Source organism: Cyprinodon tularosa, unplaced genomic scaffold, assembly GCF_016077235.1.
Source record: "Cyprinodon tularosa strain WSP-4 unplaced genomic scaffold, ASM1607723v1 ctg130, whole genome shotgun sequence".
Classification (NCBI taxonomy): Eukaryota; Metazoa; Chordata; class Actinopteri; order Cyprinodontiformes; family Cyprinodontidae; genus Cyprinodon; species Cyprinodon tularosa.
Window position 1 is genome coordinate 105,248 of NW_024038115.1, and position 18,249 is coordinate 123,496.

The following is an 18,249-nucleotide window of genomic DNA, read 5'->3' on the forward strand; positions in this document are numbered from 1 at the left end:
TGATTAGGATATTCCTTTAGGTAAAATGCATTTTTATATTGTATTATACTTTGTGCAATCTTCCTTTTTTTAGGGAAGTTTTCACATAAGTCATCTATATATGCAAACCATAGTTTTCTCTGAGTTAGCCGAGAGGTTTCCAGTTTTTGCTGTACATCATGAGTAAGAGGCAACTGATGGATACTTTAACAGATGTTGAGTCAGTGGGTTGAGACGCTAAATACATAGTTTAATATAATAGTAAAAATATCAGATTTTCCCTCTCCGTAGCATAAAATATATGGAAACAGAAGGTTCAATTAACTCATTGTGATAGGTATTTGTTTATTTGAGTTGGGGGGGGGGGGGGGGGGGGTAATGGTAGTATATGAAACTGTTGATGGATCTTCTTGGTTTCCTGCTGGTTTATATCACCTTGTTAATGATGGAGCCAAGCTGGTCTATCTGGCACTCAACCACATCCCCTTTCTGAAAGGAAAAAAATAGACTTTAGCTCATTTTGAATTACTGCTTCATTGGATTTAGGAGCTATTGTAAGAAAAACTTGTTTTTCAAAAACCAAATGCGGATTATGGGGAATTTTGATGCAAAGTTTTTAATTTGAGGTACCATATAAAAATATTTATACCCCTTGAACTTTTCACTAACATTTTTTTGCAACAAATAAACAAAACATAGTTAAGAGATTTACTGTAAAATTTACCAAAATGATTTTCATTGTCAACCAGGATGGAAGAAACACTTCATATAAACGATCAGTCCTCTCCATGAACAATGTCTAAATTAAGTTCCTGTCCTTTCAAACCTGTAGGTACGGTCCAGAACTACTCCGATGAGGTGTGTTAGCCCATGTTTACTTCCTGGTTGCTAAGCCAATTATATGAGTGCGCCCAGGGTTGCCTTAATGGATCGGCAAAAAGAGCAGAAGCCTGGAAGCATGTCTGCCAGCAAAACAAGCGGACCAGAAATGGTCTAAAACATTCCTAAGAAGCCTCGGCATCCTTCAACTTGGTGAGACTGAATCGCCTTCACTTGTCATCTACAGTTGACTGAATACTCTTCTCTGTTGACTTGGCAACCTGCACCACACTCTTGGGGGTGGAGGGGGGCTCATAATTCAAGCGGAAGAAAAATAAGGTTGTGGTGGTTTTGAATTTGTTTTAGAAGGTAAAGTGTTTTACCCAGCACCACTGCTTGCTCTGAGAAACAGCTGCCCCCAGGAGGCAGGTCACTGCTATTGAAAGAGAGGCATAAGAACTCCTATGTGCTACACTGGAAACAGGAGAAATAAGAGGTTCTGAACAAATTAGACCAAAGTCGACCTTTTTCTACCAACATGCAAAACCAATTGTTTGGTGAAAAAACTATGACCTCATAGCTGAACACATCATCCCTTATATAAAGCATGGTGGTGGCTCCGTTGTGTTTGGAGGCGTTTAACTTCAAAAGATACAGTGTGTTTGGAACTTATATGAAGATGAATGAAGTCTAGAAGGTAGCTTGATAGAGGTTGCAGATGACTTGCAACCGAGGCACAGATTATTCACCTTCCAACTGAACAGAAACACTAAACTCAGACCTCCAGTGGAGCAGTTTAGATTTAAAGCACATTGGGAAGTTGTAATAAAATGAGATCTGGAATACTGTTGAATCTGACTGAGATTGAGCAAAAAATAAATAAATAAATCCTCTTTAAGTCAGTTGACATAAAGCCAAAAAACTTGGTTCCACAATATATCAGCTTCAAAGGGCTGGAGGCATATCTGCTACAATGCTCAAATTGTTAGGGGAAAAAACAGGAAACATTTATTTCAGCTTTAAACTATGTATTTTCTAGTTTCTTGGGCACAATAAAGAGTTTTTTTGTTGTAAAATGAGAACTGGAAAGGACTGAGGTCTGAATACTTCTGCAAGGGACTGTACATCATATGTTGGATGCTTTGAAGCCAGCAGTTCTATTTTAAGGAATGCTCTCCTGTTAATATTATTACTTAATTAGCTTTTTGTCTGCCTCGAGATTTGGTCAAAAATGGTCAAATCCAATGGGAATGGAAAAAAAGAAAGGAAAGAAAACAGAGAGCGCTTCCAACAGAAGTTGAATCATGCTGCAGAGTGTAAGCTCTGCTAATTAACCAGCCAGTATTGTGCCAGAATCTGTTCCCACACCATAATCTGAACTCTTTCAGTTCATTTGGCCCATTTATTAACAGGAATGAAGTTTGATGCTAGCAGATAAATCCAGGCTTTGTGCTAATTATAAGTCTCCTCTGGTGACTATGAGTCGCTGTGTTAAAAGAAGTTTGTTGTGATCTAAGACCTCATTAAAAACATGAGGACAGATGTGTTTTGTTTAGTGAAGAGTAGAGCTGAACTGGAACAGCTGTTTACACTTTCTCTTTTTTTTTAATTTAGCCTTTTATACTGTGAGATTAATTTTTTATCTTATTTACTGGTTAATACTGTCCCTTTGAGAGAGGTTAAACAATCCCAGCCTGATTGGTTAACCTCCAAATATGCTCTATTAAACCTCCAAACACAACTCGGCTCTATTTTCCAAAACAGTTATTGGCAATCCAGAGTAACTTCTGGGATAAATTCCTGCATGTCCTTATTTTTGAGTTTCATAAATTGGGTTATTTTTGCTTTGAATTTTGTAATAAGGCTGAGTGTGATGCAGTTTCTATCTTAGGCCCAAACCGAACCCTAAACACTAACCCTGAGCACTAACCCTCCATTTGCGCGCTCCCGCAGAGGGTCCGCCACATGAGGTACCATCCCAAACCATGTAATGGGTAGGGCGAGTGGACTGTCTAGCCCTTTAATAGCGAGTAAGTGCAGGCTCGCTGGAATTTGGCAGCGGGTGTAACTGCAACCTAATGGCGGAGGAAACGCATTGCTCCATATGTAAATTCTGCTGGTTTGCTGCATCTTCATCAAGTTAGGTAGCCTGGGTGCCAGTCAGAACTTAGTCCCGCCCACAAGGTTTGAGTTCGGGGAAGTTCGGTCTGGCTCTGCTCCATAGTAGCGCGAGTATTAAAGCCCACTGTCAGGCGATCCAATCAAATTGTCAGGGCGGGCTTTATACGATGATGGACAGATGATCAAGAGTAACGTTATCAACCACGTGACCAAAACGCGCTTGGGTGACAACAATAATGGCTGCCGCTGGAGAGTTTGGGTGAGTAGATTCTGCTATTAGGTCTGTTCTAGAAGATATCGACAGCAAATTAATTTTAAAAGAGGAACAGAGAAACGCGATCAAGTCTCATCTTCTTATTCTAGGCGTGAAACTGCATGCTTTAATTTTTGTGGACAACAACTATGCATTGCTTAACATACGTCACGCACTCCGTTGCTCTTATTGGTTGTAGGTCTATCCAATTGAGTGCAGAGGCATTTTTTTTCCTGGTTCGTTCAAAACACGCCCCATAATCACAGCTCTATGGAGCAGTATCAGACTCATATTCTGACTAGAATTGAGTCGGACTACGTCAGGCTACAAGTTAGGTATATGGAGAAAAAAAAAAAAACATAATTCCAAAAGGGAAGGTTATTTTTGAAATATTTTTTTCTGACCATATACATTTGCTTTAAAAAAGGGGCAAATGTTTGATTTTATGCTACCCTGCACCACAGAACTACAGCCACGCACAAGGGGGCATCACTGTGTTGCCATAGCAACGGCTGCTTTCCTTTTTGGTTAGAGGGAAGAAGCTGTCTCATTTATACCCCCCCAACCACCCCCTTCCAGGACCCTTCAACAGATGCAAGTATGACTTCATTGGGTGTGACACTTCAAAGTTTAGGGTTAGTGGTTGAGGAGCGGTTTGGGATTGAGCCTCTGTTCCAATCATGGAGAAAAAATTCTAGATGCATCCCTTCTCCAACACACCTGAGTTAAATAAATACTTTATCAGGCCTTTGCAGAATTGAATGGAAGCTGATGAGGGAAGTGGATTCAGTTGGCTTGGAGCAGGAATGCGGCTAAAAGTTAAAGAACATTGCTTAAATGCAGAACGGGAAAAATTAGTGGATTTTCAGATTTATCCCATTCAGTGATCTGGTCCGATTTTGCTTTTCAAAGCATTGAGTCATTTAGAGGAAATCCTCTGAAATGTATGCATCATTCATGAATCACCTTAAGAAAGATGGGCGGGTTCCTGAAGACACCCACACCTGGAGGAGTCCCTGTCAAGAACACATCTCCTGGAGTTAGTGTGACAATCCTGAAATGTGAGAGAGAACAAAAATCAAGAATCTTACAGTAGCATTTAATAAAAAAAAACTATATATGGTTACAAAACTAAAAGATTAGAAACATTTACTTTCAAAATATTAAGCACAGCCAATCATATTTTTAAAAAGAGCCAATAAAATGTGTTTTGTTGCCAAAAGCAGGCATTTCCTCAGTAATCCAGGAAAGGCTTTACTGTCCAAAACTTTAGAAATCAGATTAGTTGGCTGGCTGGTTTTGAATATAACGTTCCAGTCATGTTGGATCACTTTCAGCTGGAGTGTGTGATTTCAGCTCAGAGACTAAACACTAAACTCTGGGACTGTATTATGTAAATTAGGGACTAAGGATGGAGGATGCAAGTCTGACTTACTGCGAGACCCAAGCAATCAAGGCTGCCGTCTTAAAGATCATCTGACTGGTGTTGCTGCTCTGCACAGTGTCCCCGTTAACCAGGCAGCGAATTCCCAAGTTATGAGGATCTGGGAGAGAAATGATGCACAAAGTAATAATCCTCCTAGAAGTATTTGAAGTAGATATTCAATATTCATCGCCTCATAAAAGGGCACCATGTCATAATTACATATAAAATGTAATTCCTTCTAGTAGGAAATTGATGAATTGGCAAAACAATAGCTACAAAAACGTATGCTCATATCATAATAAAGCATAATTTATATACATCTAAACCAAAGAATATGTTTTCAAACACAAAAAACTTTTTCAGGTTCAGACTTGCTAAATTTTCCAAAGTATGAATCCATTTGAAAATTGAGTAACTTTGCACAACTCCATGGCTGTGCCTGATCGCCTGCCCTAACCCCTACATAGGCATTATATAGTGGATATGCCATTTTAAATGAGTGAAGTATGGACTCAAAATTTCCCACAATATACCTTGAAAAGTAGTGATCATCCATGGTCACTAGATGAACACATATATATATATAAAATGGTGTTGCACAGATATCAGTATCGGGCAGGGCTCTAATCCAGCACTAAAATGGTGGTATCAGTGTCGGCAAGTACCAACAAATAGGGCAGCGATACCATTTTGAGAGCCAAAAATGTATTCAACTAATTGTCCCCCATTCCAGGTAGGTAATAAAAAGTTATACTGGATTTACTTTTTATTAGTCTCTTTCCTGCTTCACAGAGGTAGGCAGCAGCTTGACAAAGCCATGATGGCAATTATTTTACATCCAAGTAGTATGCAGTTCTTCATATATATATACACACATCTATTTCAAACAGATGATATCGGTATCGGCCGATACTGCCCAACCGGGTATAGGGGCCAAAAAAATGTTATCGGCGCAACACTAATAAATATCCCAGAAAGCTTTGTGAGAGTTCTTGCAAAGCATCTGTTTTGGCGGTGAGGAAAAAAAAGGCACAGACACCATGAGGGGGAGCGAAAACTAGTGATCATCTGTCTAAATGGTCAGTTAACTGAGTTCACTATAAAGTCAAGCCCTGGCTCTGGCTTTCAGTGTCGTGTCCTTGGGCAAGGGACTTCACCCACCGTACCTACTGATGGTGGTCAGGGGGCCTGGTGAGCCAGTTTACCGCAGCCCCACGGCTGCTGTGGCTACAATGTAGTTTGCCTCCATCAGTGTGTGAGTCTTTGTGATTGTGTGAATGCCTGAATGTAGAGTGAAGATGATTTGAAAAAGTGTTATACAAGTACCGGCCTTTACCATTTCTTAATCAGTTCATCCTGTAGAGAAAGACAGGTAAAAAAAGAGCTGTAAAGTTCAGGAAGTAGTGGAGTTGTGCAGAGTCCATTCCCCTTCTTATATCTGCATTAAGCTGTAAATTCTTAGTAATGAGAACTTGTGTAACAAACTAAAAGTGGGTTGTGATAAACCAAACAACATAAGAAAGCTTTAGAAAATTAAATATCAAATGAAATCTGGAAATAATTTTAAGCTAAAGGTGCATTTCCCACCACCTGACGTAATACACGCGACACTTTGTTTTTAAAACATATAAATATAAAAAATATAACCGCGGATGTCTGGGGGACAGTGATTCGCCTACATGTTATGAATGCTGGCGTAACATAAATGATAAATTATGAACACTTTAGTTTTTGTTTTGCCTTCAAGTCCCAAAGGAACACATTACTTGGATATAACCTAACGGAATATCGTCAGAAAGGCTCCAAATGACAAAACTCCTATGGATGAGTAGAACATGATGTAATAACGTAAAATCAAGAGGCCAATGTAAAAAAAAAAAAAAAAAAAAAAAAACGGCTTTTCCCTTTAAAGTGAATTCCACACAGATATTTTTATTCTGTAGGATGTTTTTAACTGCAAGGTTAAATGTTGCTAATAGAGGCTGAACCAATGTTAAGCCCCAGTCACATCTTGACGATTTAGCCAGCATATGCCGGACGTACAAAACATCTGGAAAAAACGCTGGCATACGTTGGATAAGTTATGAGCACGCTGAAACATGCTGGCACACATACGGCGAGTACATATGTCAGCATATGCTGACAAGTGGGCCACAAATTACAGGTAAGTTATATGATGGTTGACATACGTTAAGTGTAAGTTACTTCTAAGTCGTGATGTCTAGCTTATCCAAACCCGGAGTAACTTGTGTATAACTTATGCCTAACTTATCAAGAACTCATCTCCAACGTATATGACATGTTCCAGACGACCGCTGAATGTGTTTCTAACTTACACCTACGGTATAATGGCGTATTAGCAGTGTTCACAGGACAAAAACCGTCAGTACTCCTCCAGACTTCATCGCCATCATAGGGTGAAGTGATAAGGTGAGTGTGATGGATCCTCCCTGCGTTCATGCCCACATCAACAACCAACAACCCTCCTAGCAGACGTGACACTGAATCTGCTGCGACTGCAAACCTGTTCCTTTTTCTTTCTTTTTTTTTTTTGCCAGCATTTTAGGAGATTCTGGGATGTCAGGCATATACTGGCTAAATCAGTAAGGTGTGACGGGGGCTCTTATTTTTTACTTCTCTGATGAATGTTCAGAGGTCTGTATGAGAGTTTTAACTACCTGATCCAAGTTTTTTGCAGTTATTCAGGTTAATGTGTTTCTTGGCTTCTAAACGCTTATAGAACCAATTTTACTATTCATCTGTCCATCTTATGAATTATTAAATCACGCATGAAGGCACAAACTAGTGTCAGATTCTTACATTTGGTCATAACAGGTTATTTCTGAAAAATGTTATGTGTTTAACTAAATGGAAATGAGAGACAAATTCAGTTTTTCTAAATAATTACTGCTTTATGTGTATCTTCATTTTTGGAGCCTAGTTTCTGCTAAATCAGTGAGAAATTATGCACAGTATATCTCCATACTAATCTTGTGTTTTTGTAACATCCAGGGAACCATGCTTTCCTCAGATTTGAGCTTGTTAGCTCAGTGATGCAGCAAACAGCAAAATTACAGTTAATTGCATGATTCACTAGATTGCCTCCATCCTCGTCGTCCCCGCTCACCGTTCACAGCATCAGCAGTTACCAAAGCGGGTCCGAGGGGGCAGAAACTGTCAAATGTTTTAGAAAGCAGCCACTGCTTCCCATTGCGCCTCATCTGCCAGTCACGAGCGCTCACGTCATTGGCCACGGTGAACCCGGCCACATAGGAGAGAGCATCTTCTTCCTGCATAACGGCGAGAATGGAAGCGGTTCAACTGGAAACGCTTTACTGGAGCATGTCGGCAGGAACGTGAGGCTCACCTTGATGTGTTTTCCTCTTCGTCCGATCACAAAGGCCAACTCCACCTCCCAGTCCACCTCCTTCATTAAAAAAGACCAGGACAAAGTTAGAACTCCAAGATGTCTCATAAACTAAAGATTTTAACATTTGGAAATATTTGATTTGTTTGGAATAGCTTGAAAAATATCTTTTCAGTGCTTAAAATGAAAAACTGAAACCCAGAGTTGCCCTTTTTTATCAGTTGATAGCTATAAGTAAATTCACACATACACTTGGGGTGTTATAAAATTCAAATAAGACCGTTTTAAAGGAAATATCAAATGTTACACGATGACCTGCACAATATTGGCCACTGCAGACTTAATAGTTTTCCTAAAATTCTAATGAATATTCTGCCATTAATGAGGATTTTACCTGCTCACACAGTGATATATATCAAGACATATTAATAGTTGTTTGAGTAAAACAACTTAATATGTCTTGATATATTTCAAGACATATTAAAAGTTGTTTGAGGAATAGTAAAAGGAATAGTTTTGATAGATAAAGGTTCAAAACTTTTAGCCTGGGTGCCATTCCGAACTTAGTCCCGCCCACAACGTTTGAGGTCGGGAAGTTATTCTAGGCGTGCAACTGCACGCTTTGATTTTTGTTGACAACAACTATGCCTCGCTTAACATACGTCACGCACTCCGTTGCTCTTATTGGTTGTAGGTCTATCCAATTGAGTGCAGAGGCATTTTTTTTCCTGGTTCGTTCGAAACGCCCCATAATCACAGCTCTATGGAGCAGTATCAGACTCTTATTCTGACTAGAATTGAGTAGGACTACGTCAGGCTACAAAACTTTAGCCTTGGAGGGATTGTTATTCATATAATGTACACAGCAACTGCATTGATCTAGTAAATCATACCAAAGAAGTTCAGACAAAGTTTTAAGTTCATATAAAGTTCCTTGTGCTCTACATTAATTAGGCTTTGTCCCAGTATCCAAATTTGTATTTCCAATATTGTCCATCTTCCTGAATCTGATCTGTTTTTATCAATCCATCCCTCAACGCTGCATTTCTTGCTTTCACGATAACCTGAACCTTTCAGACATATGGGCTGTCGAACTGTGTACATGTAGAATTAAGGGCAGCAACTAACGATTATTTTACAAATCGATTAATCTGTTTATTTTTTCGATTAATTATCGGATTGCAAAAGCAACCATAAAGAAGACTTTTTGCAAAATTAAACAAGGTCAACCTACAGCTTTTCCACTTGAGGGGTGCTGGATAGAGCATAATAATAGATGAAAAAGATTTTTATTTTGAATGCAAAAATGTTTACATATTTTTTTAACAATGTTGGTATAATTACTGCCCAAAGTGGATTGCTCTGTCAGTTAAAGGCACGTTTTAGGGTTTCTACTCTCCAGTTAACGATTAATGGATTACTAAATAAGTTGACGATTATTTAATAATAGATCAATCATGATTAGTCTGATTTGTTTCAGGCCTAGTAGAAAATGAAAGCATACCTGCCACATCAATCTCAGAAGCTTTTCCCTGATTGAGGCTAAAGATCTTTCATTAGATCTAACTTCACTGTGCTTCTTTTTTTTTTTAGGTAAAGTTTATTTAACATGTAATGTTTTGGTGACATCTCTGAGTAGATGGAAGTTTGTCATTAAATAACATCAGGTATGTTTTAGACAAACTTGTCTGACAACAGAAGAACATACAGGTGCTGGTCATAAAATTAGAATATCATGAAAAAGTAGATTGATTTCAGTAATCCCATTTAAAAAGTGAAACTTGTATATTATATTCATACATTACATACAAACTCATATATTTCAGATGTTTATTTTGTTTAATTTTGATGATTACAAATGACAACAAATGAAAATCTCAAATTCATCATATCAGAAAATTAGAATATTACTGAAGACCAATAAAAACAAAGGATTTATAGAAATGTTGGCCAACTGAAAAGTATGAACATGAAAAGTATGAGCATGTACAGCACTCAGTATTTAGTTGGGCCTCCTTTGGCCTGTATTACTGCAGCAATGCGGCGTGGCATGGAGTCGATCAGTCTGTGGCACTGCTCAGGTGTTATGATAGCCCAGGTTGCTCTAATAGTGGCTTTTAGCTCTTCTGAATTGTTGGGTCTGGTGTATTGCATCTTCTTCTTCACAATACCCCATAGATTTTCTATGGGGTTAAGGTCAGGAGAGTTTGCTGGCCAATTAAGAACAGGGATACCATGGTCCTTCAACCAGGTACTGGTAGCTTTGGCACTGTGTGCAGGTGCCAAGTCCTGTTGGAAAATGAAATCTGCATCTCCGAAAAGTTGGTCAGCTGCAGGAAGCATGAAGTGCTCTAAAACTTCCTGGTATGTGGCTGCGTTGACCCTGGACCTCAGAAAACACAATGGACCAACACCAGCAGATGACATGGCACCCCAAACCATCACTGACTGTGGAAACTTTACACTGGACTTCAAGCAACGTGGATGAAGTGCCTCTCTTCTTTTCCTCCAGACTCTGGGACCTTGATTTCCAAAGGAAATGCAAAATTTACTTTCATCAGAGAACATGACTTTGGACCACTCACCAGCAGTCCAGTCCTGTTTCTCTTTAGCCCAGGCAAGACGCTTCTGACGCTGTCTGTGGTTCAAGAGTGGCTTGACACAAGGAATGCGACAGCAGAAACCCATGTCTTTCATACGTCTGTGTGTGGTGGTTCTTGAAGCACTCACTCCAGCTGCAGTCCACTCTTTGTGAATCTCCCCCACATTTTTGAATGGGTTTTGTTTCACAATCCTCTCCAGGGTGCGGTTATCTCTCTTGCTTGTACACTTTTTTCGACCACATCTTTTCCTTCCCTTCGCCTCTCTATTAATGTGCTTGGACACTGAGCTCTGTGAACAGCCAGCCTCTTTAGCGATGACCTTTTGTGTCTTGCCCTCCTTGTGCAAGGTGTTGATGGTCGTCTTTTGGACAACTGTCAAGTCAGCAGTCTTCCCCATGATTGTGTAGCCTATAGAACTAGACTGAAAGACCATTTAAAGGCTTTTGCAGGTGGTTTGAGTTAATTAGCTGATTAGAGTGTGGCACCAGGGGCCATCAATTTTGAACCTTTTCACAATATTCTAATTTTCTGATATGATGAATTTGAGATTTTCATTTGTTGTCATTTGTAATCATCAAAATTAAACAAAATAAACATCTGAAATATATGAGTTTGTATGTAATGTATGAATATAATATACAAGTTTCACTTTTTAAATGGAATTACTGAAATCAATCTACTTTTTCATGATATTCTAATTTTATGACCAGCACCTGTATAACATTAACAGTTTTTTTCCTCTTTCCAGAGAAAATCAGGTCAAAAGTTATATCTATTGATTTGTTCTATCTTTTTATTTATCTTTTGAGGTCTTTTTATAGTATTATTAAAATCACCGGCTTTATTCAGAAAGAGATGCACCATTAAACACCTCTCTGTAGATTATTTTTCCACAGTAAACTAGTTAGGGTAGTTTAAGGCTCTATGGGGCAGAACAAGGTAGGTCCTGATGTCTCATTCAGCCACAGAGGTCAGACCTGGGATCTTGGATTGTTATATCCAATGGTCTGGGTTTAAATAAAAAATATTATGTGACTGACTACATGATATCACAACCCACCAATGTCTGGTCATGAGTGGAAAAACTAAACAAATCTCTTAGAGTTTACCACAGATGGTTTAATTTAGATGTGTCCCTTTGAATTGTCTGCCAATTAAGACTGTTAACAGAATCTTCAATGGGAATTATTCTGTGAAATGAAAGAACAGATCATAGGTATATCAAATATTTAGAAATATCTATACTCTTAACGTTATCAGGTTTCACTGCACTTAAAGCTCCAGGCAGTCATCTTGATTTTAATGAGAATCACAACTAGATGCTTTTCTGATGTGGATTAAAAAAGCTCAGGCAGGACTTTATGTGTAAGAAAGAAAACAACACTTATCTCCTCTCCTGTCAGAGTAATAAGGAATGAATCCTGACTGAAAACATGACAGCTTTGTGGAAGGATGGCTGTAAGTCCAAAAATATGTAAATAAAACCATTCAGGTAGTATTTAATAGCCATGGGCAGATATCTGCAGAGAGAGCTAGGAGAATGAAAAGCAGAGGCTGAGCCCACACGCCTCCTGCTCCTCCTGCTGTTTATCCTCAACAATACAGAAATACTGCATCCTGAGGCGGCTCAGGGCACATGTCTCTATCAGGCTGTGATAGAATCCAATTGCTCTTATTTAGCCATTCTCCAACTTTTATAATAGGAAATACATTTGGGACACAGATCTATATTGTTTTAAGTAAAATTACAAAAGTTAGGCGATCAAAGTGTTGGGGTTTAAGTTCAAAATGGAGCTGCAGATCTTTGCTGATCAGAAAAAAAGGCTTGCTCATACCTTTGCCTTATTTCAGTCTGTCATTAGCAATAATACCAGGATATTGACCTCTCTTTCTTCCAAACAATTAATAGTTTAATCCATTCGTCCACAGCCAAGTCTTGTTTTGAGTAGAAGTTACTGGATGGTTTGTTCATTTTTCTTAAAGAATCTTCTCATCTGGTGATTTTTTGTTCTTGAGGCAGTTGTTAAACTTCAGACTGCAGATAAATAGGTGAGCATCAGAGTCATCATTTCTACCAGGGCATAATCCCAAGTAACACAGGGAGACAGTTCATCTTTTAAAATATGCATCCATCAGGTTCTTTCTGTTTGAGGCTGCTGAGGCTCAGATGACCTTTAAGTAAGCCTCCACGGATGGACTGGGACAAAGGCTTTGATTGGTAGGTTCTACCAGTTCAACCAAGTAGTTGAGTATCGGCCTGAATTTACCAACACATAGCTGAGACTTTGGAGGCATGTATAAAACTAAACCTGTATGGACAGTTTTAATCCCCTTTGGTTTACAGAAAATCCCCAATTAATTTAAACCTGTTTTTGGACAAACTGTTCAAAAGTGTGATCAGCAATCTCCACCCATGACTGCATGTAAACCACAGAGCTGCACTCTAACTGCAGAAAGAGTCCGATAACTGGAGAACAAGCCAGCTGCTCCCACCATTTCAGTGAAAGGGAATCTATAATCAGCCAACGGGAGATTAGTCTCCCAGCTGAGGACAGCAGTCTGAAAGATAGTAGCATCCATTCAGTTTGATGTCTCTTACTGCTAAAATACAAAAACTATCAGGAACACGGTGACAACCTCTTCAATCTGATCTTATCAAAGTTGTGAGGGAGGGTTCTAGATTTTCCTTCTGAGAATTTATCGCTGTGAGGAGAACTAGAACATCCACGGGATTTACAGGCCGGCTATGACAGCCTTACTTAGACAACTTTTATTGTCATTTTGCACACAGACAGTATGCAAAACGCTTTTTCCTTTTGTACAGCTTTCATAACATTTCCATTTCTTAAAGTGCAGCGGTGATCAAATGTAAACATTGTGGGCATTAATATGGAAGTTCAGAGCATTGCACCTTTGATCAGCAAAACAAAAAAGATGCTTCATAGAGCATGCTGAGATTTTAAATTTAGAGCACCATATAACATCTTTTTGTAACATCATCGGTTTTAGGGAGATGGGTGAATATAAAAAAAATCTCAATTTTATTTATTCTATCAAAGTGAAAGTTTACAGCTGTTACACAGATGAAGGTAATTTGTATTATTTACATTTCATATAAGACATGATTTCCCTCTCCTATGCAAGGTGCACTTGTTTTGCTTGCAAGTTAAAATTCTGCCATTTATTAGGAAATAAAGCAAGAAGTTAGCAATCAGATCTTATACCACAGTGCCATCTAGTGGCCTTCATTTTAACTATATATATATATATATATATATATATATATATATATATATATATATATATATATGAGTGGCAGCTGCTGCTGCCGAAACAGAGGAGGCTCAATGGTGTTGATTAAATCCAAACGTCATGTAGTGCATTAACATATATTCAAACACAACACTACCACAGGTGAAAATAGCTGTTGTGAAGCGATCTGAAATAATAAACTCCTGAAATGAGGGCAAGAGTTCAGCACAGGGATGTATTTTTTCCCTGAATGATCACTTTTTCTGCTGGACTCTCTGCTCTCTGGCCACCTGAGTATGTTTGTCAAATGGCATCTAGCAGCCAGCTTCATGACCCAGCCCTGCTCCATAGACCCTCTAAGAGGTTAACCTCCCTGGAGGTGACTTTATTTTTGCATGTTATCCAATCAAGGCTCAACTTTCTTGCTGCTTACCTCAATAGACCAAGACAAACCTCACAGGGATTTCTCATAGAGGCTGACCACCAGCGTTCAGCTGCTCCACAGTGAAGGAGATCACATCCGAGAGCGCAACATACTCCGCAATATAGGCACATATTTAGTGGAGTTTAATGACTACATCTATGAAGTTTGACAATGCATATTTGACCTAGAATTTTAGAAAATTTACAGGGTAGGTTTAGCCTCCCTAGCATTCAATGAGACATCCCCATTGATATATACATATATTGTTTTTCCTGGGCAGAATATTCAATTTATGCTCCTTTTTATAACTGACAGATTAAAAAAACTATTCTGATTTTTTTTTTAGATTTTGGCAAAAGGTTTTTTTTTTTGTTGACAAGGTTTATTGCAAAGCATTAAGAGTTCATATAATTATTTCTACAACTTTTTCTTTTTCAATGGTGTAAATTAAAGCTGGCAATAGTGTCTTTTCGCCTTCGCAATAACACAACCAGAAAGGACTGTTAGGGCGTAATATTTGGTAGAATAACACATTTAAAGTACCATGCACCATGATACCATGTACCATGATTAATCAGTTTTTTTCAATCCCGAAAAAAACACTTGCCCTTAAAGAGAAAGCAGCCTCTCCCATCTGGCTGCCGCCCATTTTACAACGCCGCATATCGCACTACTTCTAAAAGCTGAACTAAGTCGGGGACCTCTTACGGCCAAAAACTAGATTCACACGACTTGGATATTAGCTCATAAAGAGAGACTGCTGCCCTGTGTAGATTAGCTGCTAAAAGAGCCACTTCATCTTTAAGCTGGAATATTCTAACTCTACCTCGCATCATTACAGTGTGGGAACAGTGAGGTTAAGGAAAGTGGAACCTTGAAATTATTTATTTATTTATTTAGTTCAGACACTGAGAAAAAAACAAATCACAAAACCAATAGTCAAAGTGAAACAAAGAAAGCCACAGTAGAACTCCACAAGGGTTATCTGTCATGAAATCTTTGCAACCGATAGTTCCACTACGGCAATCATAAACTGATATAAACAGATTTATCCTCCCCCCTCTGTGTTGGCTTTTTTGCTTTTAAAGCAAAGGTTCAAAACAATTTCATATCCTACATCAAACGGAAAAAACCTTTTTCGCTTGTTATAAGAACTACCTTGGCATAGAGGATCTTTGGAAATGTAAGAATGCCTGCACCATGCAGCCAATCAGTGAGGCATCTATCCAACCAAAGGGAGTCATCGTCTGCATTACAAGTCACCACTTTTACTAACTTAACAAAAAATAGCAAAACTGATTAGGATTTAGATTTAAGATTAATAATTCCAAGGATTTTTAGGTTTTAGTGCTTTAAAATATAAGATTTAATTGTAAGATGTGTTTTGTGGTTGCAAATTGTTAGGTCTGAATTATATGCTGCCTTCAGATGCTAAGGCAGCGATTATAGGTTGTTCCATCAATGCCTCTTTGCTCATCTGTCAGTCCTGATCAATTCTATTGATATAAGAGATAACAGAGTCCCATAGTGTGCTGCTTTTGCAACATTCACTGGTTTCAAAGAGTCCTTTCAGTATTGAGGCTATCTTTTTTTTACCTGGCTCTCTGGAGGCAGAATAATGTCATCATATGGTCCTGTGAGGGCACTGGGAAACTTGCTGAAGATGATTGGTTCTTTAGGGATGGGCGCATTCTGCTCCAGACAGTGGTCCCGATAGTTCATGCCAACACACACTACTTTCTCTGGGGCCAAAATCGGGGGTAAAAGCTGGATGTTTGCTCTGTCGACCACACACTGACCAGATGCCAATGCTCTGAGGAGGAGGGGGTCTTATTTAGAGACTTTCACAGAAAATGAATAATAGGTGAAGAGATTTTTAAAAGGTTTCTTATAAGAAGGATCCTAGCAAAAAGAAGAATTGATTTTTATTATTTTTTTAAATCTGTAAAATAAAAAAATCCAAACCTTTGAGCAAACTCCAGGCCTTTATCTCCCAGCTGCAGAAGCTCTCTCACAGTTGAAGGCATTGAAGGGTCAAACGCCTTCAGATCAACAACACCTTGCCCATCACTTTGCTCCACTCCAACTCTGACACAATCGCCCTCCCCGCTGTGACGAAACTGAACCAAACGCATCCCAGCACCACTTAAGCCTCTCTTCTGTGCATCCGCTGTTTGTTTCTGGGCAATAAAACTTCTGAAGAAGATACAGGAACGGAGAGGCAGTCTCATCTATTGATAGAAAAGACAGAAAGAAAGAAAAAAAAAACTACATATAAACAGCCACAACTGCCAGACACTGGTCAATCATTCCATATTCTTACATCACCTTAAATACAACATCATCAGCCCCATGATGCTGACAAAATCCTGATCTATGGGTGCTTTTCAGGTCACCAACCTACCTTAGAGATAACCTGTTCAGGGCTGCAAAATCCTTCAGACCTGAGCAGTTTAAATAATAGTGATTAGAGTTGTCCAAATAAGGCTTGTATTAATCTCAGTGCTCCCTACCACTAGTTAGAACTGAGGAAGCCTCTTGGATGAAAGGCAATACGACTTAAAAACAGGACTGAGAATCTGCGTAGGTATGTAAACTCAAAGGTTACATTTTTGAATACCCAAAATTTGAACTTTTTTTCTCTTGTTGGAATGGCCTAGTCAAAGTCCAGACCCAAATCCAAGACAATCTGTTTTAAAGGCTTTAAAATTCCTGGGGGTGCACATCACAGACAACCTCACCTGGACTGTAAACACCACCTCACTGGTCAAAGGGCACAAAAGTGCTTTTATTCCTGGCAGAGGATGAAGAGAGCCCACCTGCCTCCACCCATCCTCACCACCTTCTGCAGAAGCACCATAGAGAGCGTTCTGACCTGCTGTCTCATGTGTGGTGTGGAGGCTGTAGCGCCTCAGACTAGAATGAGGTGAGGAGAGTGGTGAGAACAGCAGAGAAGATCATCGCGGCTCCTCGTCCCTCCATTAAAGACATTTCATCCCAGCGCTGCCCATAACATCATCAATGACCCCTCACACCCCCACCATGGACTGTTCTCCCTGCTGCCCTCTTTGAAGAGCAGAGCTTCACAGCATCTGCTGCAGCCCCCCAGCCCCGCCACCAAACAGCTGAAAAAATCATGTCACAAACTCTGCATCACACTGATAACACCAAACCAAAACACTGCAGAATTGCACCATATAGATTTAATGCTCTGAATCTTTCATATCAATGTGTTTTTTGCACCATGTTTTTTCTCCCACTCTGTTTACATTTGATCAATGCTGCACTTTTATGGAATGAAACTGTCATGAAAGCTGTACTATTTAGTAAAATAGTACAAAATAGTAAAATTTCGTTTTGTATACATTTTGTGTAAACAAAGTGACAATAAAAGTTGTCTAAGTCTAAATTGATCTTTGTTTGCATGCATTCAGTCTCTACTAGGTTGACCTACTTAGCAATGAAAACTGGTTTTACTCCAAAGTCAGCAGCCCGAATAAACAACCAGGAGCTAAAACCTGGGGACTTTGTAAACAACGTGTGGAGAAAAAAAAAAGGGATGTAAGAACGAGTCAGTTAGGTATAAACTACGTGTCATAACATTTTTGTCAAGTAAAAATTCCTAATATTTGGTGAAATGAATCAATAACACAAAGCTTCCCAACTGCCTACCTGCTGAACCAGTACTTATAATCCCCGATTAGTAGGAATGATTAGAGCAGCCAGGCTGGGGACTGTGCCCTTTGGACTGTTTGCAGCCAATAAATACTCACTTTCGCCGTTTTACCGAGGAAACACAACCGTTAACTACTTCCGGTGTTCTGTCAGATCAACATACCCCCGTCAGACCAGCATACCCATAGTCAATCCCTGTTTATCCCTTTAGTTTTGTACCAAAAATACACTTTAAACTACCTACACGCCCGTCGAGGTAGTTTAAAGTGAATTTTAAGGGATTAACAGAAGGGAAGAAGTAATAATGATCAGATTAAGAATGGGTCATAT

General features: G+C 39.2%; 1 protein-coding gene across 4 annotated transcripts; it reads right to left on the reverse strand.

The window, feature by feature from the left end:
- Positions 1–335: 335 nt before the first annotated feature.
- Positions 336–18,120, reverse strand: fahd2a (fumarylacetoacetate hydrolase domain containing 2A). Of its 4 annotated transcripts, none has more exons than XM_038277202.1 (8): positions 18,018–18,120; positions 16,210–16,475; positions 15,841–16,057; positions 7,966–8,025; positions 7,726–7,888; positions 4,608–4,716; positions 4,139–4,226; positions 336–468 (listed from the first exon to the last, which is right to left on the reverse strand). In XM_038277202.1, the coding sequence occupies exons 2-8, from the start codon at positions 16,473–16,475 to the stop codon at positions 406–408; spliced, it is 966 nt and encodes a 321-aa protein (XP_038133130.1). In that variant the 5' UTR covers positions 18,018–18,120; the 3' UTR covers positions 336–405. The 4 variants fall into 4 exon arrangements, with proteins under 4 accessions (XP_038133130.1, XP_038133129.1, XP_038133131.1 ...); XM_038277201.1 differs by having other exon boundaries at positions 17,917–18,073; XM_038277203.1 differs by having other exon boundaries at positions 16,210–16,440; positions 17,917–18,052.
- Positions 18,121–18,249: the final 129 nt, after the last annotated feature.

Bases quoted from the DNA above. Each gene is read 5' to 3' on its own strand.
- fahd2a (XM_038277202.1), bottom strand. From the start codon at position 16,475: ATGAGACTGCCTCTCCGTTCCTGTATCTTCTTCAGAAGTTTTATTGCC. The intron at 8,026-15,840 runs GTAAAAAAAAGA...TTTTTAATGAAG, and splicing joins TTCTGCCTCCAGAGAGCCAG to GAGGTGGACTGGGAGGTGGA. The intron at 469-4,138 runs GTGATTCATGAA...TTTTCCTTTCAG, and splicing joins ACCCGCCCATCTTTCTTAAG to AAAGGGGATGTGGTTGAGTG.